At 45.5% G+C, this 18,057-nt stretch overlaps 1 protein-coding gene across 11 annotated transcripts in view; it reads right to left on the reverse strand.

Annotated features, from left to right (window-relative positions):
• The window catches only part of CAMK2G (calcium/calmodulin dependent protein kinase II gamma), a 109,588-nt gene that overhangs the window by 11,085 nt on the left and 80,446 nt on the right, over positions 1-18,057 (reverse strand). The window contains exons 13-18 of one of the 11 annotated variants that reach the window (XM_082764743.1): positions 16,762-16,802; positions 9,011-9,043; positions 5,093-5,161; positions 3,469-3,513; positions 2,741-2,789; positions 595-708 (exon numbers count right to left, since the gene is read on the reverse strand). In XM_082764743.1, coding sequence (XP_082620869.1) covers positions 595-708; positions 2,741-2,789; positions 3,469-3,513; positions 5,093-5,161; positions 9,011-9,043; positions 16,762-16,802 — 351 coding nt within the window. Of the gene's footprint in view, positions 1-582; positions 709-2,740; positions 2,790-3,468; positions 3,514-5,092; positions 5,162-9,010; positions 9,044-16,761; positions 16,803-18,057 lie in introns of all 11 variants that reach the window. The other 10 variants (XM_082764745.1, XM_082764746.1, XM_082764747.1 and 7 more) reach the window with 10 other exon arrangements.

Below are 18,057 nucleotides of genomic sequence, written 5' to 3' on the forward strand. Positions count from 1 at the left end.
AGAGCCAACATCATTCAAGGATTTTCACTAGGTGCATCTGATGGTGGATTCAGAAATGCTGGAGGGTCGTGCAGTAGTGACAGCCTCTCTCCAAAGCATCCTCACAAACAATTGCTTTTCATTTGTTCCGTACTTCCCAAGCACCATCAGCACCCAGGGAGCTCCTAAGTTCTTGCCAAGTGAGACTGAATTCAGCCTCACACATCCCCCTCCATCGCAGAACTGCACCACTGACCCCATTCACAGGAAGGGAACCTACAGAGATGCAGCAACTTGCCCAGGGAAACCCCAAGAGACATCTCTCCTAAGAAGCCCACACCTCACCCAGATGAAAGCAAAGGAATGAAATCGATCTGGATGAGATTCTGCCTTTTCAAAAGGGGAAGGAAAAGTTTGGAAGTTTTCAGTGTGCAAAGGAGGGTATTTTGCATGAAGGGAGATGATTTCTTTTTATTCTGGAGTACTAAAAATGAAAAAAAATCAACATTTTGGAAGGAAGTTGAGGAAAGGAAAAATCTGGGGGAAGGAGAAATGGGAAAGGTAGAGGGAGGAGTAGGAAAAAGATGCCGTGAAGCACTGCACCCCTGGACTTACTGGCTGAGAAACAGAGAGAAAGCTGGGACTGCATGGACTCAGTCTGTGTTTTGCTCTCACTGTGCCTCCGTCCTTCAAGCACTGAGCTGCCGTCCCCGGTGGAGAGAGGGGGAGCTAGCATGGCAGGGAATTAAAACACAAACACAAACAAAACACGCAAGTTCAGTAAATAAAAAAAGAGAAAGGAAATAGGAGAACATTAAAGAAACCACAATGCTGGGCACAAAACATGCAGGAGTATCCTCCAGGGCAAAGCCAAGTAGACAGCTCAACAACATGGATCTGCTGTGCAATTTATAGTGACACGGGGGGGCTGCTACCTTCAGCCCCACCACTCTGGAAACAACATAGCCCTGAGGCAACTGTCACTGATGTATCAAGATGATGTCTCCTACAACACAGAATAGATCTGCATAACCTGCGCCTATTGAAAGCAAGAGGTCAAAAACAGAGCTGCACAAGCACTTCCTTTTTCCCAGTGATGGTTAACCAGAACGCTGAGAACTCCAGTATCCCCAAACCCCGATCTATTTAGCCTTGCTTAAGTGCTTGCTTTACTTAAAACCAGAAGGGCCGGGAGCGGAAAAGAAGTAGTTATAAAGCAAAGCACTAAAATTACCAGATAGAGCTGGCCATAGCACAAACCAGTACTGTGTGAGCTCAACAAGTTTTCAAATGATCCCTTCTATTAAAATCATAACAAAATATTTTAACCTCTGAAGAAATCTCAGTTTTGATCTGCAACAATGCGGCCCTATATAATTCTGCACAGATTTAGTCCTGGCCAGCTGCCCTCCTTCCCCCACCATCTATCCCTGACCTAGCCTTCCTCTCTTCACAGCATTCATATTCTTGACTTGCAGGACACCCACTGGCTCAACTGGCTCAAGGCTGGGACCTCTCCTGAACAAAAGCTGCCAAATAAGACAAGGTTCTGGACAAGTAGCTATTCTGGACAGATAGCCAGCAGAGATGAGATAAATCAGTTTCATTACCACGCTACAAAAGTCATCCAGTTCCCTTCCCTCCAAACTGGGTTCTTAAATCCCAAATTATTCTCTGGCAAAAAGGTGAGAGCTGGAATACTACGCTGTAATGGGGCCAGGTCTAATCTAAAACAACCAGTACTGTGGAGAATTTCTGCTCCTTGCAACTCCTCATAAGAGAAGTCAGCAGCTTCTGATAAACCACAGGAAAAGCACTAGGAATTAGCCCAGCTGGCTGAGGTGACATTGCTGCTACACCACAGAGCCAGCATTGATTTTTCCCTGGCTACGTAACTCTGACTGACTGCAGGGAGAATGAGAATACCTCTGCCTCAAAATGTAAACTATTATCACATTTGCCTCTGAATGACAACTGCATTCACCCATCCTGGACCCGTTCAGGAAAAAATTTCCTACTTCAGGAAAATTTCTTTCTTCTCTTCCTTCTTTAGGGGATCAGGAAGAGGACAGCTGCTTGAACAACATGAGCAGACACAGGACTCAGAGCTCCTTCACCTAGAGAGTTTTACCAGCACAGAATATTTATGATGTGGTCACTGACAGGCACAAAATTGCTTCTCTTCTTAGCCTCTCCCTCTACCAACTTCTCTGTCAGGGACATGAGAAATCATTTCCAGTGACAGACAACAGGCTGAGAATCATCTGTCTTTGAAACCAAAATAGACCCAAAGGGGAGGGGTAGGGGAAAGAAAGGTGTGTGCACATCACCGAAGAGATTCCCAGAAAGAGGCAAGAAGAGAGACTGCTTCTTTTGCAAGTGAGCAACAACAGAGAGGTTTCAGCTCCCTGTAACCTGCAGAGAACCACAAAAAACACAGCCAGCTTCCAAACCTTGAGGGACTAGTAAAGATTTTCCATGTCTAGAAATGGACTGGAGATGAACAGATACTTGCAAGGAAAGAGTTCCAACTCTGAGACAAAAATTAGCTCAGGACAAACAGGGTTTATATACTGCAAAGGCCAAGTCAGCTGGTTCCCCAGCATATCATCCCACTGTGACAGGAATGACAGTGTCATGGCAAATTTATGAACTGAGTCACACACGGAAATCTGGGAGGCTAGATCAGGGCAGTTCTCAAGTCTTCAGGAACCCCTGCCTGCACTCTACACACATTAGAAGTTACAGGCAGAACACCTACCTTTCAGATCCTCATCTTCAGTAGTGGTGTTACAGCTCTCTGTGGAACCCTGCATGGCAGAACAGAGCATTACCAGGCATCAGCAGTCAGGAGTGTTAGTAAGTAGTTTGATATTTTATTTTAATTTTTTTTTTTTTTTTTTTTTTGTGAAGGAAGGTAGGGAAAGCATGAACACATGGGCAAGGGTGGCCAGGACAGGAGGACACAAATGAAGATTTGGATGACAGCAGGCCAGATATTGGCAGAACTTAATTGCGTCGCTGCTTAACTTCTGCATGTACAAGCAGTTCAAGCCATCCACACAGCGCTCTTACAAGACCAGAAGTAACCAAACCATCAAATCAAATGGGAGATCAAATGGGAGTTGCTTCTTTTTGGAAGAAGAATAGCCGCAAGAAGCTAAGGAAAGGCTTCTAACCTTTCTCGGAACAAGTTCTCCATTTCCAGAAGAAATAAGTGCACAAGCACCTGTACCTTCTCATCCACCCCAGATAAGAGAGTGGTGATTAAACACCACTGTAGAAAAGAGATACTTGAACTGTTGTCCCTACTCAGCCTCTTCTAGGGATCTAGATCCACACAACGCAGCCCTCCCAGTCCACTGCTGCCCACAGTGTTCAGGAGCATGCTACACACCAAACACCAGAAAGGCAGAAACTAAACTCAGACACACAGATGAGAATGACGAGAGAAGCAGAGGTTTCTCTGGCAACACTCCCATCCCTTACCTTTATGCCATCTGTAGCATTATGGACAACAGTTGTTTGAGGCTCCTAGGAAAGGATGGAAGAATCATTAAACTATAGTACCAAAGCATTCCCTCATTTGCTTTCACTCCCCAGCAAGTGGAGAAAAGGTGACTGACATAAAAATCAAACCACAAACTCCAAACAGCACACGTGTGCTTGCGTGCGCACGCACACACTTCCTGCACAGAAGGTTTCCTGAAGAGAGAGACTGCACTAAAAGCTACGGTTACAAGGAGACAAAGCCCCCAGGATCCCTGCAATCGCCCCTAATCCCCAGTTTGCCTCCAGAGAAGCAGGCTGGCACAAATGCCAGAGAGCACCACACTGGTCAGCCCCCGCTCCCTACAGCTGTTGATGAAGTAATGACTCCTCAGCAGCATCTTCACCGGAGAATGCTTTGGAAGGGAGAAAAGGATAATCCTGGGCTGGGGCCTTTGTCTCCCAGGTTTTTGGAAAGCTTGCCAGGTGTTTTTCCCTTATAATGGGACATTCATAATTTCCTTATTACAAGGGAGATAAGCCAGACTATCTCAATGGCTCTCCTGAGGAGCTGCTAAGGGAACTGGGCTGTAAAAAAAAAGGCTCATTTTTCTACAGGTCTCTAAAGTGGAGTCCAATTTCAATAATAACAATAATAAATAATTTAGAAAGGGTTCTTCAGTATCAAATCCTTAATGAATAAAGCTAGTGAAGGGAGAGCAGAAAATTATGAAGTGTCCCAAGAACCCTTCACTCTGCAACAAACACAGCAAGAACAAACTCTCTCCTTCCACCCCCCAAAAAATGCCAAATCCAACTCTCCAGTGACACAAAGAGCAGCTTCCAGGCCTAGGGCTGCTAACTAGCTCCTGCACTCATCCCTTTGTTACCGGGACAAGACTTCAGGGTCCTGCACCATTTCCTCCTGCTGCCATCTCTCTGGCGGGTGGCTGAGCAAGGCCACCAGGGACCATGATGGTGCTGTGAAGGGCTCACCCACCCGCCTCTGTCACCCATTTCCCTGCTGCCTGATCTTCCAAGCCTCCTGAAGCAGCCTACAGTGAGCTGTGCCACTACACTTACTCGGCACAGGGCACCCTATGGAGCCTGCTGCACGCAGCTTTGAAGCAGAAAACGCTAGCCCAGCAAGCCAGCGAGCTGCAGAGGGGCAAGCACACAAGTGAGCAGGCCAAATGGGCCACCTAAGGACTCCTCTGAAAACCCTTTCTTCTGTGGTGTCCTGAAGTCCATCCTCAGCTTCCCGGGTGTTGGAGAGCGGATGGAGCTGGCCACTCTCTTCTTCCAAACCAGCCTCCCCAAAGCCAGCAGGACCAGTTGAATGGGACACACAGAACTATACAGGGATGATGGCACAAGGGGAAGTTCAGGCAAGCTGCGATCCCCACATCCAACCACAGCTCTGCTCAGCACCCCCACCCCAAAGCCTGTGAGGCTGTGACCAGGCCCACAGCAGCACAGGGACACGGACAGAACGAAGCCAAAACACAAGCTGAAACAGAGCAGCACAAGCAGCACTCGGGGTGGGGGTAAGGAGAGAAGGGGTGAGGACAGAATCAAAATTAAACCAAACAGGAAAAAAAAAAACAGCGGTTGGGGAAGATACCATGGACGTCTGCACTGGGGGTGTTTCTTTTGCAGTGCTTACTATACTGGTTTTGTTGTTGCTCTGTGGCTGAGACAGAAAAACATGGTTTTAGTTCCCCTGCTGGGCAGAGGCAGCAAGAAAAAGACAGCATTGCTCCAACCCCAACCATCTCCTCAGACCCACCCCTCCCCACCAGCTCCATCAAGAAGGAGGAGGAAGGAGTGCTGTCCGGGTCGCTGGACATCATCCTTCCCTTAGAGGTATCAGAGGTTGTAAGGGAGGTACCAAAACCCAAATGTGCATGGACTGCTAGAGCTATAAGGAAGGAAAACAGAGGGGAAAAGGCAGCAGCCCAAAGGGATGGGGGAAAATCCTGGAATGAGCACCAGCAAAACTATTTGGTGAAGAAGAATGAGGGATGGCAGCGGTCCCAAGAGAAGGAGACTACAAAAGTGAGAGAGAGACAATAGCCATGGTGCCGTCCCAAACAAGGGACAAACAGGACTTGTGACTGAAAAGTCCCAAAGTGCACAGGAACAGTCATAGATAGGTGATGATGCTGAGGCTCCCAGAGAATTTACTGATGTAAGAGAACACATGGTCAACCCTAGAGGAGGCAGAGAAAAAGTGAGGCACGGTGTGTCGTGTCCCTGCTGTGACCTGAACAGAGCTGGCAGGACCGAAATATGGGAAGGGGAGGGGAGGGTGCCCGCAAGGAAGTCTGTGTAGTTCCCAAAGCAGCAAGTCCTCTGGACAGTAGTTTTTCCATCTTTTCTCTCTTCGGTTTCTTGTAGCTGTGGTTAAGAATAAAATTCCCATTTCCTGCATTCTCAGAGCACAAGTGTGAGGCAGTCACCACCCTGCTGCAAATGACCGTCCCACTGAGTCACAAGTGTCACTTGTCAGGAATGAGCAAACTGTTTGCGGGAAGACAAACCTGTGCCCACTAGTACACATGTCCTAGCCCCCCGATCCAGGCATTTGCTGGGGAAGGAGGCCCACGGTTCACCCTGCTGTGTAACCCCCCTCCAGGTGTACCGCTCTCCTGCTGTGCGCCAGCAGCAGTGTCAGAATCAGCTCTGCGGGAGCCTCACTCCGACTCCTTGGTTGACAGATGGGGATGACTGGAGCTGAGCTCACAGCAAGGTGACCTCACTGCAGCTGCTCTTGATTCCACCATTCTTGGTGAGAGCAAACTGACACTGCAAAACATCAGGCCCTCATCACCCAGTAACCAGCACGAAGAATGCAGGACTCAAATGCTGAGCTGGAAAACATCTGCCAAGTTTTAGTTATGTCAACCAGAGACAGATCCTGTGAGGCTGAAACTTCACACACACCCACAAATACTTCAGTTGTTCTTCACGAGCAGCATGCCTTGGCTTAGCTATCCCTTTTGGAGAGGGAGAGAAGGCAAAGAGAAGAGGAAGATGGGACAGGTGGAGAGGAGAGGAAGTAGGAGAGACAGACGGGAATGAATACTTTAAAAGTCCATGGAAAAGAAAAGAATATGTAACACACTTGTCCCCAAAGCTAAGAAATGAGAAAATGCACAAGTTACTGGTTATTGCCTCTTCCTACACATTGTCCTAAGACTTTGGCCTTCCAAGAGCTTTGCTTCCTGCAAGTTATTTCCAACCTGATAGCAGAAGAGATAACAGGCTGCTGTGGGTATAATAGGAGCATGTTGACCTGAAAACATGAATCCCAACTTATTTTGTGGCATACACAACCAGGCTTCTGGCAACGTTTGGATCTACCCATCCACACAGTACAAGGTTCCCATACATCTTCAGAAAGTGATCCTAATGCAGAGATCTTCCAAACCTCTTCCAGTGAGAAGAGCACAACTCATTTTTTCTTAGTCTACTGGAATAAGATGATAAAGTTACCATGAAAGAAGGTGTGCAAAAATGCTTTTGATTTTTTTTGAAAGGCATTGTAACTTGGGCCAAATGGGTAAAACACCCAGGAAACCACTGTTCTGGGAAAAAGTTGACAGCAGCTTCTTAGGTGTGGGATGTCGCCTTACTGTGCACAAATCCACGCACACCCAAAACACGCAGCCTACCCTCCGAGCTGCACTGAACACCCAGCCCACTCGTCATACTCCTGCCCATCCAGTGGGCAGGAGGCAGAGTACCATGTTTCCCAGCCTGGATTCACGCAGTATTTTACTCCAGGACAGAGTCTGAAGGAAACGTGAGGTAGAGGACTTGGTAGAGGACTTAGGCTAAACATTTTTCGTAGTTCTTCCTCTGATAAAGGTGCCTGATGTACTGAGTTTCCCACACAGATGTTTGTGTCTTCTGGCCACCTAACCCATTGCCCTTTGCTTGAAAGGCCTGGCGTGCCCATCCCCGAGCCCAGGGGCCACAGCCAGCCCTTACCCCTCCTTCCCCTCCTGCTCCCCGCCAGGCTGTGATTCACAGCAGTACAGCTCAAGTTAAAAGAGGCCGATTCACCTATAAAGGTGCCAGGCTGTTCTTCAGATCTATGTAACACGATTAGTTTTGGCACAGCACTTGGCAGTGCTTCCTGAGCTAGACAAGAGACAGACAGACAGGCACAAGCAACACAGAGGGTGCAAGAGAAAGAAAACAGACCAGTGATCATATCGCTAGGGACTCCCAATTCTAGCCAACTAAAAGCAAGCCAGTACCAACACACGGGCTGTCTCTGGTTATTGAGCCACCTTCGCTGCTTCTCTGTTTTCTGAGGCTGACACTTGCATGGTTTACATATCCCAACTGCTTTAAAACAACATGCAGAGGGATTGGCAGTGGGCAGAAAAGCAAGGCTAGAAAGGCACAAAGGACTCCTGCCCTCGAGTTTCGTAAAGGCAAGGCTGGTGAAAAGCGAGTCCCTTGCATCAGATTTTCCAAGCAGTACTTTGGGATTACTCGGTGTGTTTACATAGCTTTATGATGCCACTGAAGGAGGAAGAGGAGAAACATCTTCCAGACAGTAACATAGAAACAAATGATTCTGCTTTCTCGGTACTTACAACGCTCCCGTTCCTACCCACAATAGGGAGAAAAATATCCTGTTCTTTTTCTGTCTACAGGAGAAAATGCAATCACTAATTTTTGTACTTGAGTTACTGTTCATACCTCGGGTCAGAGGGACAGGCATTATCTAATGGGCTGTACATAACTCCTTACAATATGGCACTGGCCAATTTTCTCTTTGCTCCCTTGAGAGTGGATTTGACTCCTTTTTCTGACAAATTCTATGGAAGTCAAACATCTGGATGGATGAAAAAAGGAAATGAATAGGGCGGGGAGGCAGTTACTGGGTATTTGGTCATGCTGGGACACATAAATGAGATCAGGACAAAGGGAAGTTTTGGATTATAAAGGCTCTGACAAACCTTTTCAGTAAGAATGCTAAAAAAAGAGGTGACCGGCAGCTCTGAGCCGCCCGGCGGTGCTGTGCCCACACATTTCATCTGAACAGTGGAGCCCCATCAGCCTCTGCCACATTTGGAGCAACTCCCAGTTTGCTCTACACTGCAGGGCTCCCACCAAGGATGACGGCACCAACGCCAGGCAAAGCACCTGCTGCTCTTTTTGGCACCTCTGCAACAGAAGGACAAAGCCCCATGTCCAGGCAAGGCACACACCTGCCCTGCTGAGCCCAGGAGAACAACTGCCTTGCTTGTTTCACACTCAGACCAGACACCGATAGCAGGCAAGGTCAAACTGCGTTTCCAGCAGCTGATTTTCTGCACAAAATGGGACCTGCGTGGCTGGCCGGGGGCCAGACGATCACAGGGCCCTTTTAGTGAGGACATGGACCTTTCAGTGCACAACGAGCCCCCCGCACCGCCCCCCTGCACAGACATGCTATGTAGGGTGATGAGCACAAGCCGAGCGTGCATGGCATGAGAATGGCGGACGCACGAATCGCAGGCAGCTTACGGGAGGTGCTCACCATCAAATGCACACTGGAGCTCGACTTCCTTTTCTGGACACACCATTGAGAGAGGGAAAGAGAAGGGAAGAGAGGAGATGAGAAGAAAAGCACAGAAACTATTCACACATTAGTGTGCCAGCAAGGGCCCCCCTGCCAATAACGCTCCCCTAGGGCAGGTTTACGCAGCAGCAACAGAAATGCACAGACACGAGAAGGTGCGGACAGGTCCCTGCTACACAGCGGGGGACAGGGCAGGGCTGCAGGCCCCCATCCACTCAAACGTCGAGGTCAGAGCATAGGTGCCCCACACACTGATAGGAGAGGAGGAGAAGAGGGAGGAATATATAAATAGATATGCACAGGACAGAGGATACAAGGGGGCGTCTCTTTGTGCTTTCCCCCTTCAGACAACAGTGCAATTCCCCCAGGCCCACTGAAGAGGTAAGCAGCACACCCCCACGCATGCACACTTGGAGGAAGCACGGGTGGTTTTTTTGCAACTAGACTTGGAGGGTGGGGAGGAAGGCACAGCAGGAGAGGCGTCCCCAAGGGCTAAAGAAAAAGAGAGGGAACTGGTGTGCGTAGCACAGGAAGCAGAAAGCCTCCCTCGCACAGAAATGAGGGCTGAGTGAAGAGGCAAGATTCACCCATGCTCAGACACGGAGGAAAGGCAAGGAAGGCAAAAAGGCACTCCACAGCCAGAACACCCTGCGCTCTCAGATACTGGGAGAAGAACAAAAAGGGAGCAATGCTTAAGCTCTACCCATCTTTCCAGGAGTTTATTCTTGCTCAAAGACATCTTCAGTCACCTTCAAGGACACCTTCGCACCAAACTCCACTCTCCAGTGAGCCAGGCTCTGCACGCACGCCTCTGTTCTGTCACTGCACTCTCAGCGCCTCACCCTGTCCATGCTGCACTCAGCAGGTTTTCAGCACGACAATGGTACTTCTACACACACACACCCCCCTCTGCCCAACATTGCTGCATACTTTTACCACCTGCTCTTCTCCTTTGGTGCTATCTAGGCTCTGAAGCCCACTAATCTGTTCACCAATGTTTCTTTTCGTAAAGGCAAAACGGGGCTTGCCATTTTCTGTTTTACAGCCTTCTAATTCCTTTCATCTTCTTTTAAGACAGTATAGCTTTTCCACATGCTTTGCCTTAGGTTAGGGTAAAATGAGATGAATCACCAGTGCATGAATACGAAGCTCAGACCACCAACAACTCAGAGGAATCCTTGACTGGGAATAGAAGAAATCCACATCAGCTGAGGAACTGCTCCAACACTTGAGTTATTTTTAATGTATCCTTTAAGTGGTAGCAGAAGGAGACTACACAGATACTGTAGGGAAACTCCTCTCTAAGGAAGACAGAATCATTTGAAGTTTTGATGAGTTATCAAAAAACAAAAAGAGGAGTAGAAAATGTTGAGAGAACCGAAAGTTCAAGAGAACAAGGAGAGTCAACCAATCCATAAAGGAAAAAAATTTACCCTCCTATTTTTCTCCTTAGAAACTGCAGGCCCAATTAACACTGACAATAACGTTACAAGTGGAAAGAGAACCCTCTGCAGACCAGAATTTAATTAGAATACAACCTAAATTTAAAACACTGTTGGTGTATTAACATGACATGAGAGACTGGAAACCTCGGAAAGCACATCATTACTGGCTAGCATCATAACAGGGAAAAAACAACTAGCTAGGCAATGCGAAAAGGATGGGAACACAGTAAGTGTTAGAGCATCAAAACTTAAGTCAAAATATACACATGGAAATTACTAACAGCAAGCCAGTCTCTCAATCCCCTGATGTGTGGAAGTCAGGTGGTCACTTCAGAAAGAGGAGCAGATTCTCTGCAACTAAGCTTACAGAAGAATCTTGCTTTAGGTAATAATCAGAAGTCACCAGATGACAGAACACGCCCCGAAGAATCACTGTATCCTCAGCATAGCTGCAGTACTAGAAAGAGCAAGTGTAAACTACTCTGAGCACCTACAGAAAATGCAATATGTACTAGAAGAGGCTATAGGAAGTAGAGCGATTCCAGTCAACATCCCAGTGACAGTTCTAGGCATCTCACAGGGATACCTTTTTATAAAAGCCTTTTGCATTTCAGTTGTCTGCATGCAGTTCCTCAGTTTGTAAGAGAGTGTAAGCAAGTTAAAATCCCATACTTGCTGCAACTATCATTCCTATCTACACAGAGCAAAGTCACTTCAGGACTTTGCTTTAGTCCTTTTGTGTGATGCTGAGCAAATCATTTCACGTTTCTGAATCCTCCTTTTCTCTTGCCCTTTGTCAGCTTGTCTATTTAAATTGTAAGCTAAGAGGCAGGGATTTTCTGCTTAGGCACTGCCACAGTGCTAAGCACACTGGACCCTTGATCTCAGCTGCAGTTTCCATGCATTACAACAATACAGGGAAAAGCCTGAATGCATCAAAGGTGGGTAGAATACGTTACTGGATGTCAGCACTTACACAGATCTGAAGGGCTCCCTGAGCATCTTGAATAAAACAACTCAGCAAAAACTGTGGCATTCAGGTCCTCTTGGGTTCTCCTCATTTCACTTCAGCATAACCACCTTTAAACAGCGTAGCTTAAAGATCACGAGATGTCCACAGACAGAAATCGAAGCATTAACTTGTGTTGATCACTGCATGGATGTTACTTGACCCCTTACAGATTTCAGCACAGGTAATTTTCTGAGGATTCCCTGTTGGTTCACCTTGCTACTGTGCCTTCTGTCTAAAGCATGCTTTCTCGAGTTGCTTTCTGGGCAGCAATGCCAGCTTACAGAGCATTCCAGCCTTCCCCACGTGCTTTTTATTGGGCAAATGGTAGGCAGGCTGGTACCCACCAGGCATAAGATGTATGTTTACAGCAAAACTCTTTATGAGCAGCAGAACAAATGGTATTTGGTGCCTCTTTGAAGTTAAACGAGATGATGGGAAGGTTTTACAACATTACAGCATTAACCTTCTCACACCAAAATCGGGATTTTTACTCTTTCAGCTGTGTTCTCCTTTCAGCTGTGCTAGTCAGCTTTTACTGGACAAGAGAACTGTGTGCATGCAGCAGAGAGACAAGGTAAGAAGTCAACAAATTTAGTGGAGCATTGCAAATGAATGCTGTTAAACCTTTTTACATCCCATAGCATTCTACACAAGTTTCTATTTATATCAAGTATTACGCTGGGCCTGAAAAACATGATTAGTATCATTTTGTATCCTCAAACCAAAGTGCTCAGGGGAAAAAAAAAAAAAAAAAACACGGAAAGAAGACGAAACTGACAAAGAGCTTAGAGAAGATCTAATTTTAAAATACTTACAATTATATACTTAACTAAAAATAGCACTTTGTGCATTAATGTATTCTGATTACAAAGATGGAACTGACAGGCCCTCCTAGAACTAGAAACAAACTCATCCTCTCACACTAGCAGGAAGGGAAATTCCCCTTTAGAAGAAAAAGGAAAACAACTGTTTGAAGTGCTGCCCAGAGACAAAATCAACAGCAGGACTGTGACACCAACCACAGGGAGCCCAGACCTTGACAAGGTCAGAGAAAGGCCATTCATCAGAAGGAGTCAATCTTCACCCAGTTGTCTGCCCCAGCCCATCCCTTAACCCCTCCCTCACCTTGCAGGGAATGGCAAATCCAGATTACAGAGAGAAAGGGAACAAGGAAGCGAGTAGATTTTATATGAAACTAAGTAAAGTAACTTTTAAAATGGCAGCTGCACAATGTTGCCCATAAATTTAGAATCTTTAAAATACATAATTATATATACCTGGGACCTACAGTGCTGGCCACAAGATAGGTGGCATGTTAGGTGGCTCTGCAATTCGTCACCCAGTATCTTCTAGCCTCACTTTCTGGATTTGAAAGCAGAAAAGCATGTTCCTTGGGTATAAAACCTGGGCCTTCCTCTTGTTGCTACTCCATCAGCTTGGATCCAAATTCTGCCTGAAGAAAGTGAGTGCAGCACTACCAACAAAGGTTTGATGAGCAGGGACAATTTAAGATTCAAGGCAGTTTAAATCATTCATTGTTTAAGATAACGGAAAAGTTCTCAAGTACCAAGCTGATGAAATATCTACCAATTAGCAGAATTAGTACTTTAAATAGAAGCGGCAGAGCAAAATGAAAACCAGGAATGCCTCAAATAGACACACAAGGAATTAGCTAGAGGAGAAGGTCATCCATACAGAAATTCATCCAAATAATCCCACTGTGGGCACGCTTACATTGGAATAAAAATGTTTCCTTCCTGCCCTCACCTTCTGATTTTAGCCTCCCCCCCAACCCTTACCAAAAAAAGTCTGAGGCAAGTAAAATGTATGCATCCCCATCGCTTCAGCATCTTAGGCTTGCTTAAGCAAAGTATTAAAGTCAGTTCCTACAGAAACAAGTAAAACCTGTGTTTGGTTCTTACAGCTAACATCATATCAACACGCTGCTCTTATCAGCGCATGTGGCTGGTGTATCACTTCTCATTTGTGCTAAACCAGCAACAACCTCTTGCACCTTGCATCCTATATACACTAATGCACGTGTGCATGAAGTTCTTGGGAATAATAACCAAGAAAGATACACAGCCCTCACTCAAACTCAGTGAACACTATGCAGCATGAATTCCTACTGTATTTGTGAAATAATGTAGGACTCTAGCATAGATATTTCTGAATACCAGCTGAAGATAGGAAAAAATACCTTGAATAGAAAGCAAATTAAGACAAACCGATTGTGCTTTCTTCTCAATAAGCTGAAAGCCATTAATTTTTTACATTAGTATAATCATCGGTTCATGGCACAAATACTCTTTCCATTCCATCTACTGTGTGGATATCTCCAACAACACTCTTCTGGAGCACAGCCAGCCGGGACCAGATAAAATCAATGGAGAAACTGAAACATTTTCTTACAAATCTACACAATGAATTAATTTCTAAGAAGACTTCAAAAAAAAAGAAAAGCAGATGTCTCTATATCTAGTGGGAACATGAGAAACAGCCTAGCCACATGGCACGTGGTCAGTAGTACACTACAGCTGAAAATAGAGCAGGCAGTGCTTGTTCTAAGTCTGCATCCTATGTAAAATAATTTATGTAGGAAGTGGGAGGGAAAAGGATACCACAAAGCTGAGAGTGTATCTGCTGCTCAAGTCATGCTAGGTTCTGCATTATTGCAAAAGGCAACAACAACAAAAAAGATACTTCACTACAAACAATGCAAGATCAGATGATCTTAGCTGAACCCATCACTAGCACAAGTTTTTTCTCACCCTAGCTAGTTCTGACAAAATCAATGTGGTTAAGATAACGTTTCCTGCAAGAGAAACAATGCTTGAAAAGCAGGCTGGTCACAACAGCGAGGCCACCAACCAGAGACTGGCACAGGGACTGCTTCACAGCAGTCAAGCGTGGCAGTGCCACTCAGATGAGCAAATGGAGTGGTAAAAGGCTGTATTTCCATGGTATGGCTACTGGGAAACACCACCTTACAAGGAGGCAGCAAGGCAGAGGAAGGAGATACACTTGTAGTTGCAGAAGTCCTTCAATAGAAGTGCACAATGTAGTTACTACACACAGAGGCCACTACGTGCTGTCCTATCCAACCTGAGCACTGCAGCAAAGGGACCTGTACTTCTAAAAGGTCTCCATTTTTAAGCAACAGGGTTACTCAAAACACCAGCTTTAGAAGGAAATATATAGTTTCTTTCTGAGTTAGAAGGCTCACTGAAACAAGGACTCAAAAGCCCCACCTGAAGATAGATGCCATTTGGGGAAAAGGCAAAGCCCAAGATGAGCATGTGTGGTGCCAGGCGATGCCCTTCCCGGACACCACTCAGGTTCATACCTCAGAGCAGGACTGCTCTAACACGTAGGAGGAAATTTCTTGCATACACTTGACTGCAGGTCTCCACTGCCATGCAGAAGTAGAATGGAAGTAGAAGTGGTTCTCAGAGGACAACCCATTTCACTGTGTACTGAAAATGCTGTGCTCTCTAATCCAGCATCCAATTCATCAGAACTATTCCTTTATGTATAAGGAACAACGCACACCGTGAAGAGTTGAAGAATACTTCAAGTCAGCTGGAAAAGCAAATCCAGTTTTATTCCCTTCACAGAGGAAGTTGCTGTGTTCTACCCAAATCTCACAACACACTCTTCTTATGAACTGGAAGCCTCTTCCAATCATACAGGTCTCCTTGCGACTACATGACCAGGAAGCTGTGCCTCAACACCAGTGTGAATATTCTCTGTTTCTGGAAGATCTTTACCCAAGTAACGTCCCCTGAGAGCATATTAGAAATCAAGAATTCTAAGAAAGACTTATTTCTAATTAGGTGACAAAAAATATGTAGATGTGTTATCTGCTGCTCTTCCAGTTGCTTCTCACCTGTCACATTGGGATTTTGAAGCACTTATCTGTTGGTTCTTGGTTTACAAGATTTGCGATCACCCATTTTTACTCCACTGGGATTTTACTGTAATGTTTTCCAAACTGACAGATGTGACAGCTCAAACATACTCACTACATTATCGTGTGTGTTTGATACGTGTCTGTACAGAAGATGCAGGCATATGCAAAAAGGCACACTAACTCACCCTTGCAGACACATTTCAAAATATGAGTATGCTAGGGCAAAATTCACGTAGCTTTTTGGGCAAAAAATCCCAATGACTTGGGCAATGTTAGGGTACAACTTAGCAGAACTGCAGGAATGCAGGTTTTACCAGGGCAGTCCCCAAAATAAACACCAGTCTTCTGAAACCATCTCTTTTTTTTTCCAGTAGCCTCGTTATAATTGTGAGTCCTTTGGAAATAGTTTCATTACAAAGGAAACAGGCTGAGAGAGGAGAGAACAAGTGTGCTGGTCAACCCCCACAGCTGGGGCAGAAGGAAGACAACACAGAGCAAAACCAGATGACCTATTCCATTTAATAGCTGTAGAGAAAGGTTTTGGCTTCAAATGGAAATGCAAACAGGGAGAACAAACCCACTCTTACCACGTGGAGGACTGTTATTCTTTCAGGTAGGGGAAGATGGTACTCAAGTCCCTGTCTAATCCAGTAACAGATGGTAAAAATCCGCAGCCTACAATAACACAGCCTTGGGAATAGCCTGTCTGATCTCCAGGAACAAGAGGATGACCACGTGCACTGAGAGTGAAATTTAAGTGGGGAAAAAATAATTCCCCTCAGAAGGGAATGTGAGAGTGCCTGGACCTCAGGGATGTTGGCTGAACTCTAACACAAGGCTCTGGTTCCATTCTGTCCAAACAGGAACATCTGAAAGCTCTTCTTTCCCCACCCCAACGTTTGGTATCTGTCAAAGGGGAGAGACAAGGATTTCCATCGGATCAGCTGGGTATCATCAGCCACTGACAACTGCTCTTGGCAATGTTGATACCCAGAAGCATTCTGCACTGAAAAGAACAAGACTAGTCAGGCACGTGTCACACTTGAGCAAGTCCTTGATCTTCCTAAATCCATAGCATCAACCAGCTCTCCATACTTCAGAGAAAGGGGGAAAAGGAAATTTTTACCTAGCTGGTTGTGTTACATATATGGTAGGTGTGAGGAACATTTGAGGAACATTAAGATCCCACCTGGGGCTCCATAACCATACACTGATCAGAACAATTCAAGCCACAAGACAGGGCTGTGCTTTTACCCTATAAAGGGATGGGCACCAGAGAAGTGGCTGCCTTCTGTTCAGGTGGTGGGAGGGAAAGTGAAATGGGAAAGCAAGAACTTACCTTCACTCCATCTGATTTCTTGTTCAGAAGGCTTTTGGCAGCTGTGGAGAGAAGCAAAAGTGGGTCAGATTTTGTTTTCAAGACTCCTCTCTCCCCACTTTCCACAAAACTGCACAAGACTTCAGGAGCTAATTTAATTAGCATTCTGCTAATCCCTCTCTAACAGATAGAGTGCTGGAAGACCACACAAGTCAACCATGAAATTTATCCTGGTAGCAGAGGAACACCCATCCCATCTATTGCCCACCTAATTAGGCAAAAATGCTCCCACTATCAGAATCTCAGAAAGACCAACTCTGAAATGAGTCTTCAGAGCTCATCTGTTTCTACTTGCAAACTGTGACCCATCCAGGAGCATCAGCAGTTATAGGGGGAAAATCAAAAGAAATCTGACAGATCTCTGCAACAGGATAAAGTTTATCCTCAAGTACAGCCATTTACATAACAGACTTACAGGGTCAGGATGCTCTGAACATCCATTTTAGACCCTGGAGACTGAATGCTCCAGTCCATCCCAAATTCAAGAGCTGACAAAAACTACAAGAGCACCACCCTCACAGCATTACAAAATCTTTTCCTCACAAGCCAAGAAACGAAAGGGTAAAGGGCAAACACAACAAGAGAAGATATTCACAGAATTCTTGCGAACCTCAGGGAGAGGAGAATGGAAGTAAAGGGAATCATTTAAATCCATTTCTGATGATGCAGTACGCTCTCAGGCTATAATGATAAACACTTAAATGCAACATAAGATCCATGTGATTCTGGGAAGTTGCAAAACGTAAGTTTACTTATTGAAGTACATCACTTCAGCAGGCCCACACTGCAGTAGCTGTGCATCACTCTGAAATCCCTGCCTATTTCTTAGGCAATTTCACAGACAAAGAAAGAAGTGACTAAAGACAACTTAATTTTTCATTAAATGTGACCTCATCTTCTGCTTGGGAAATGTAGCTCCCATTGCTCTCGCACTCATTTACTCAAATGTCTCTGGAAATTTCTCGATAAACTGCTCCTCCATCTTTTCATCCTCGGAATTCACACCAAGAGGTTTGTGTTTACAGCAGTCAGGTATAAATAGGTGTATAAATTTCTGGTCCTGAATGCATATTTACCTAAGTAACACAACACAGCAGAAGCTGCAAATATATTACCTGCACAATTTTAAATATACTTGGATTAAAGGAAAGAGACCAAGCTTCTATCTGAGCATAAATATGTATGTACACACACTAGCAAAAACTTGGCCTTACAAACACTTCTGGTATAACAAGATAATGAAATATTTCAGTGCCA

Source organism: Aythya marila (assembly GCF_965140915.1).
Source record: "Aythya marila genome assembly, chromosome: 7".
NCBI lineage: Eukaryota > Metazoa > Chordata > Aves > Anseriformes > Anatidae > Aythya > Aythya marila.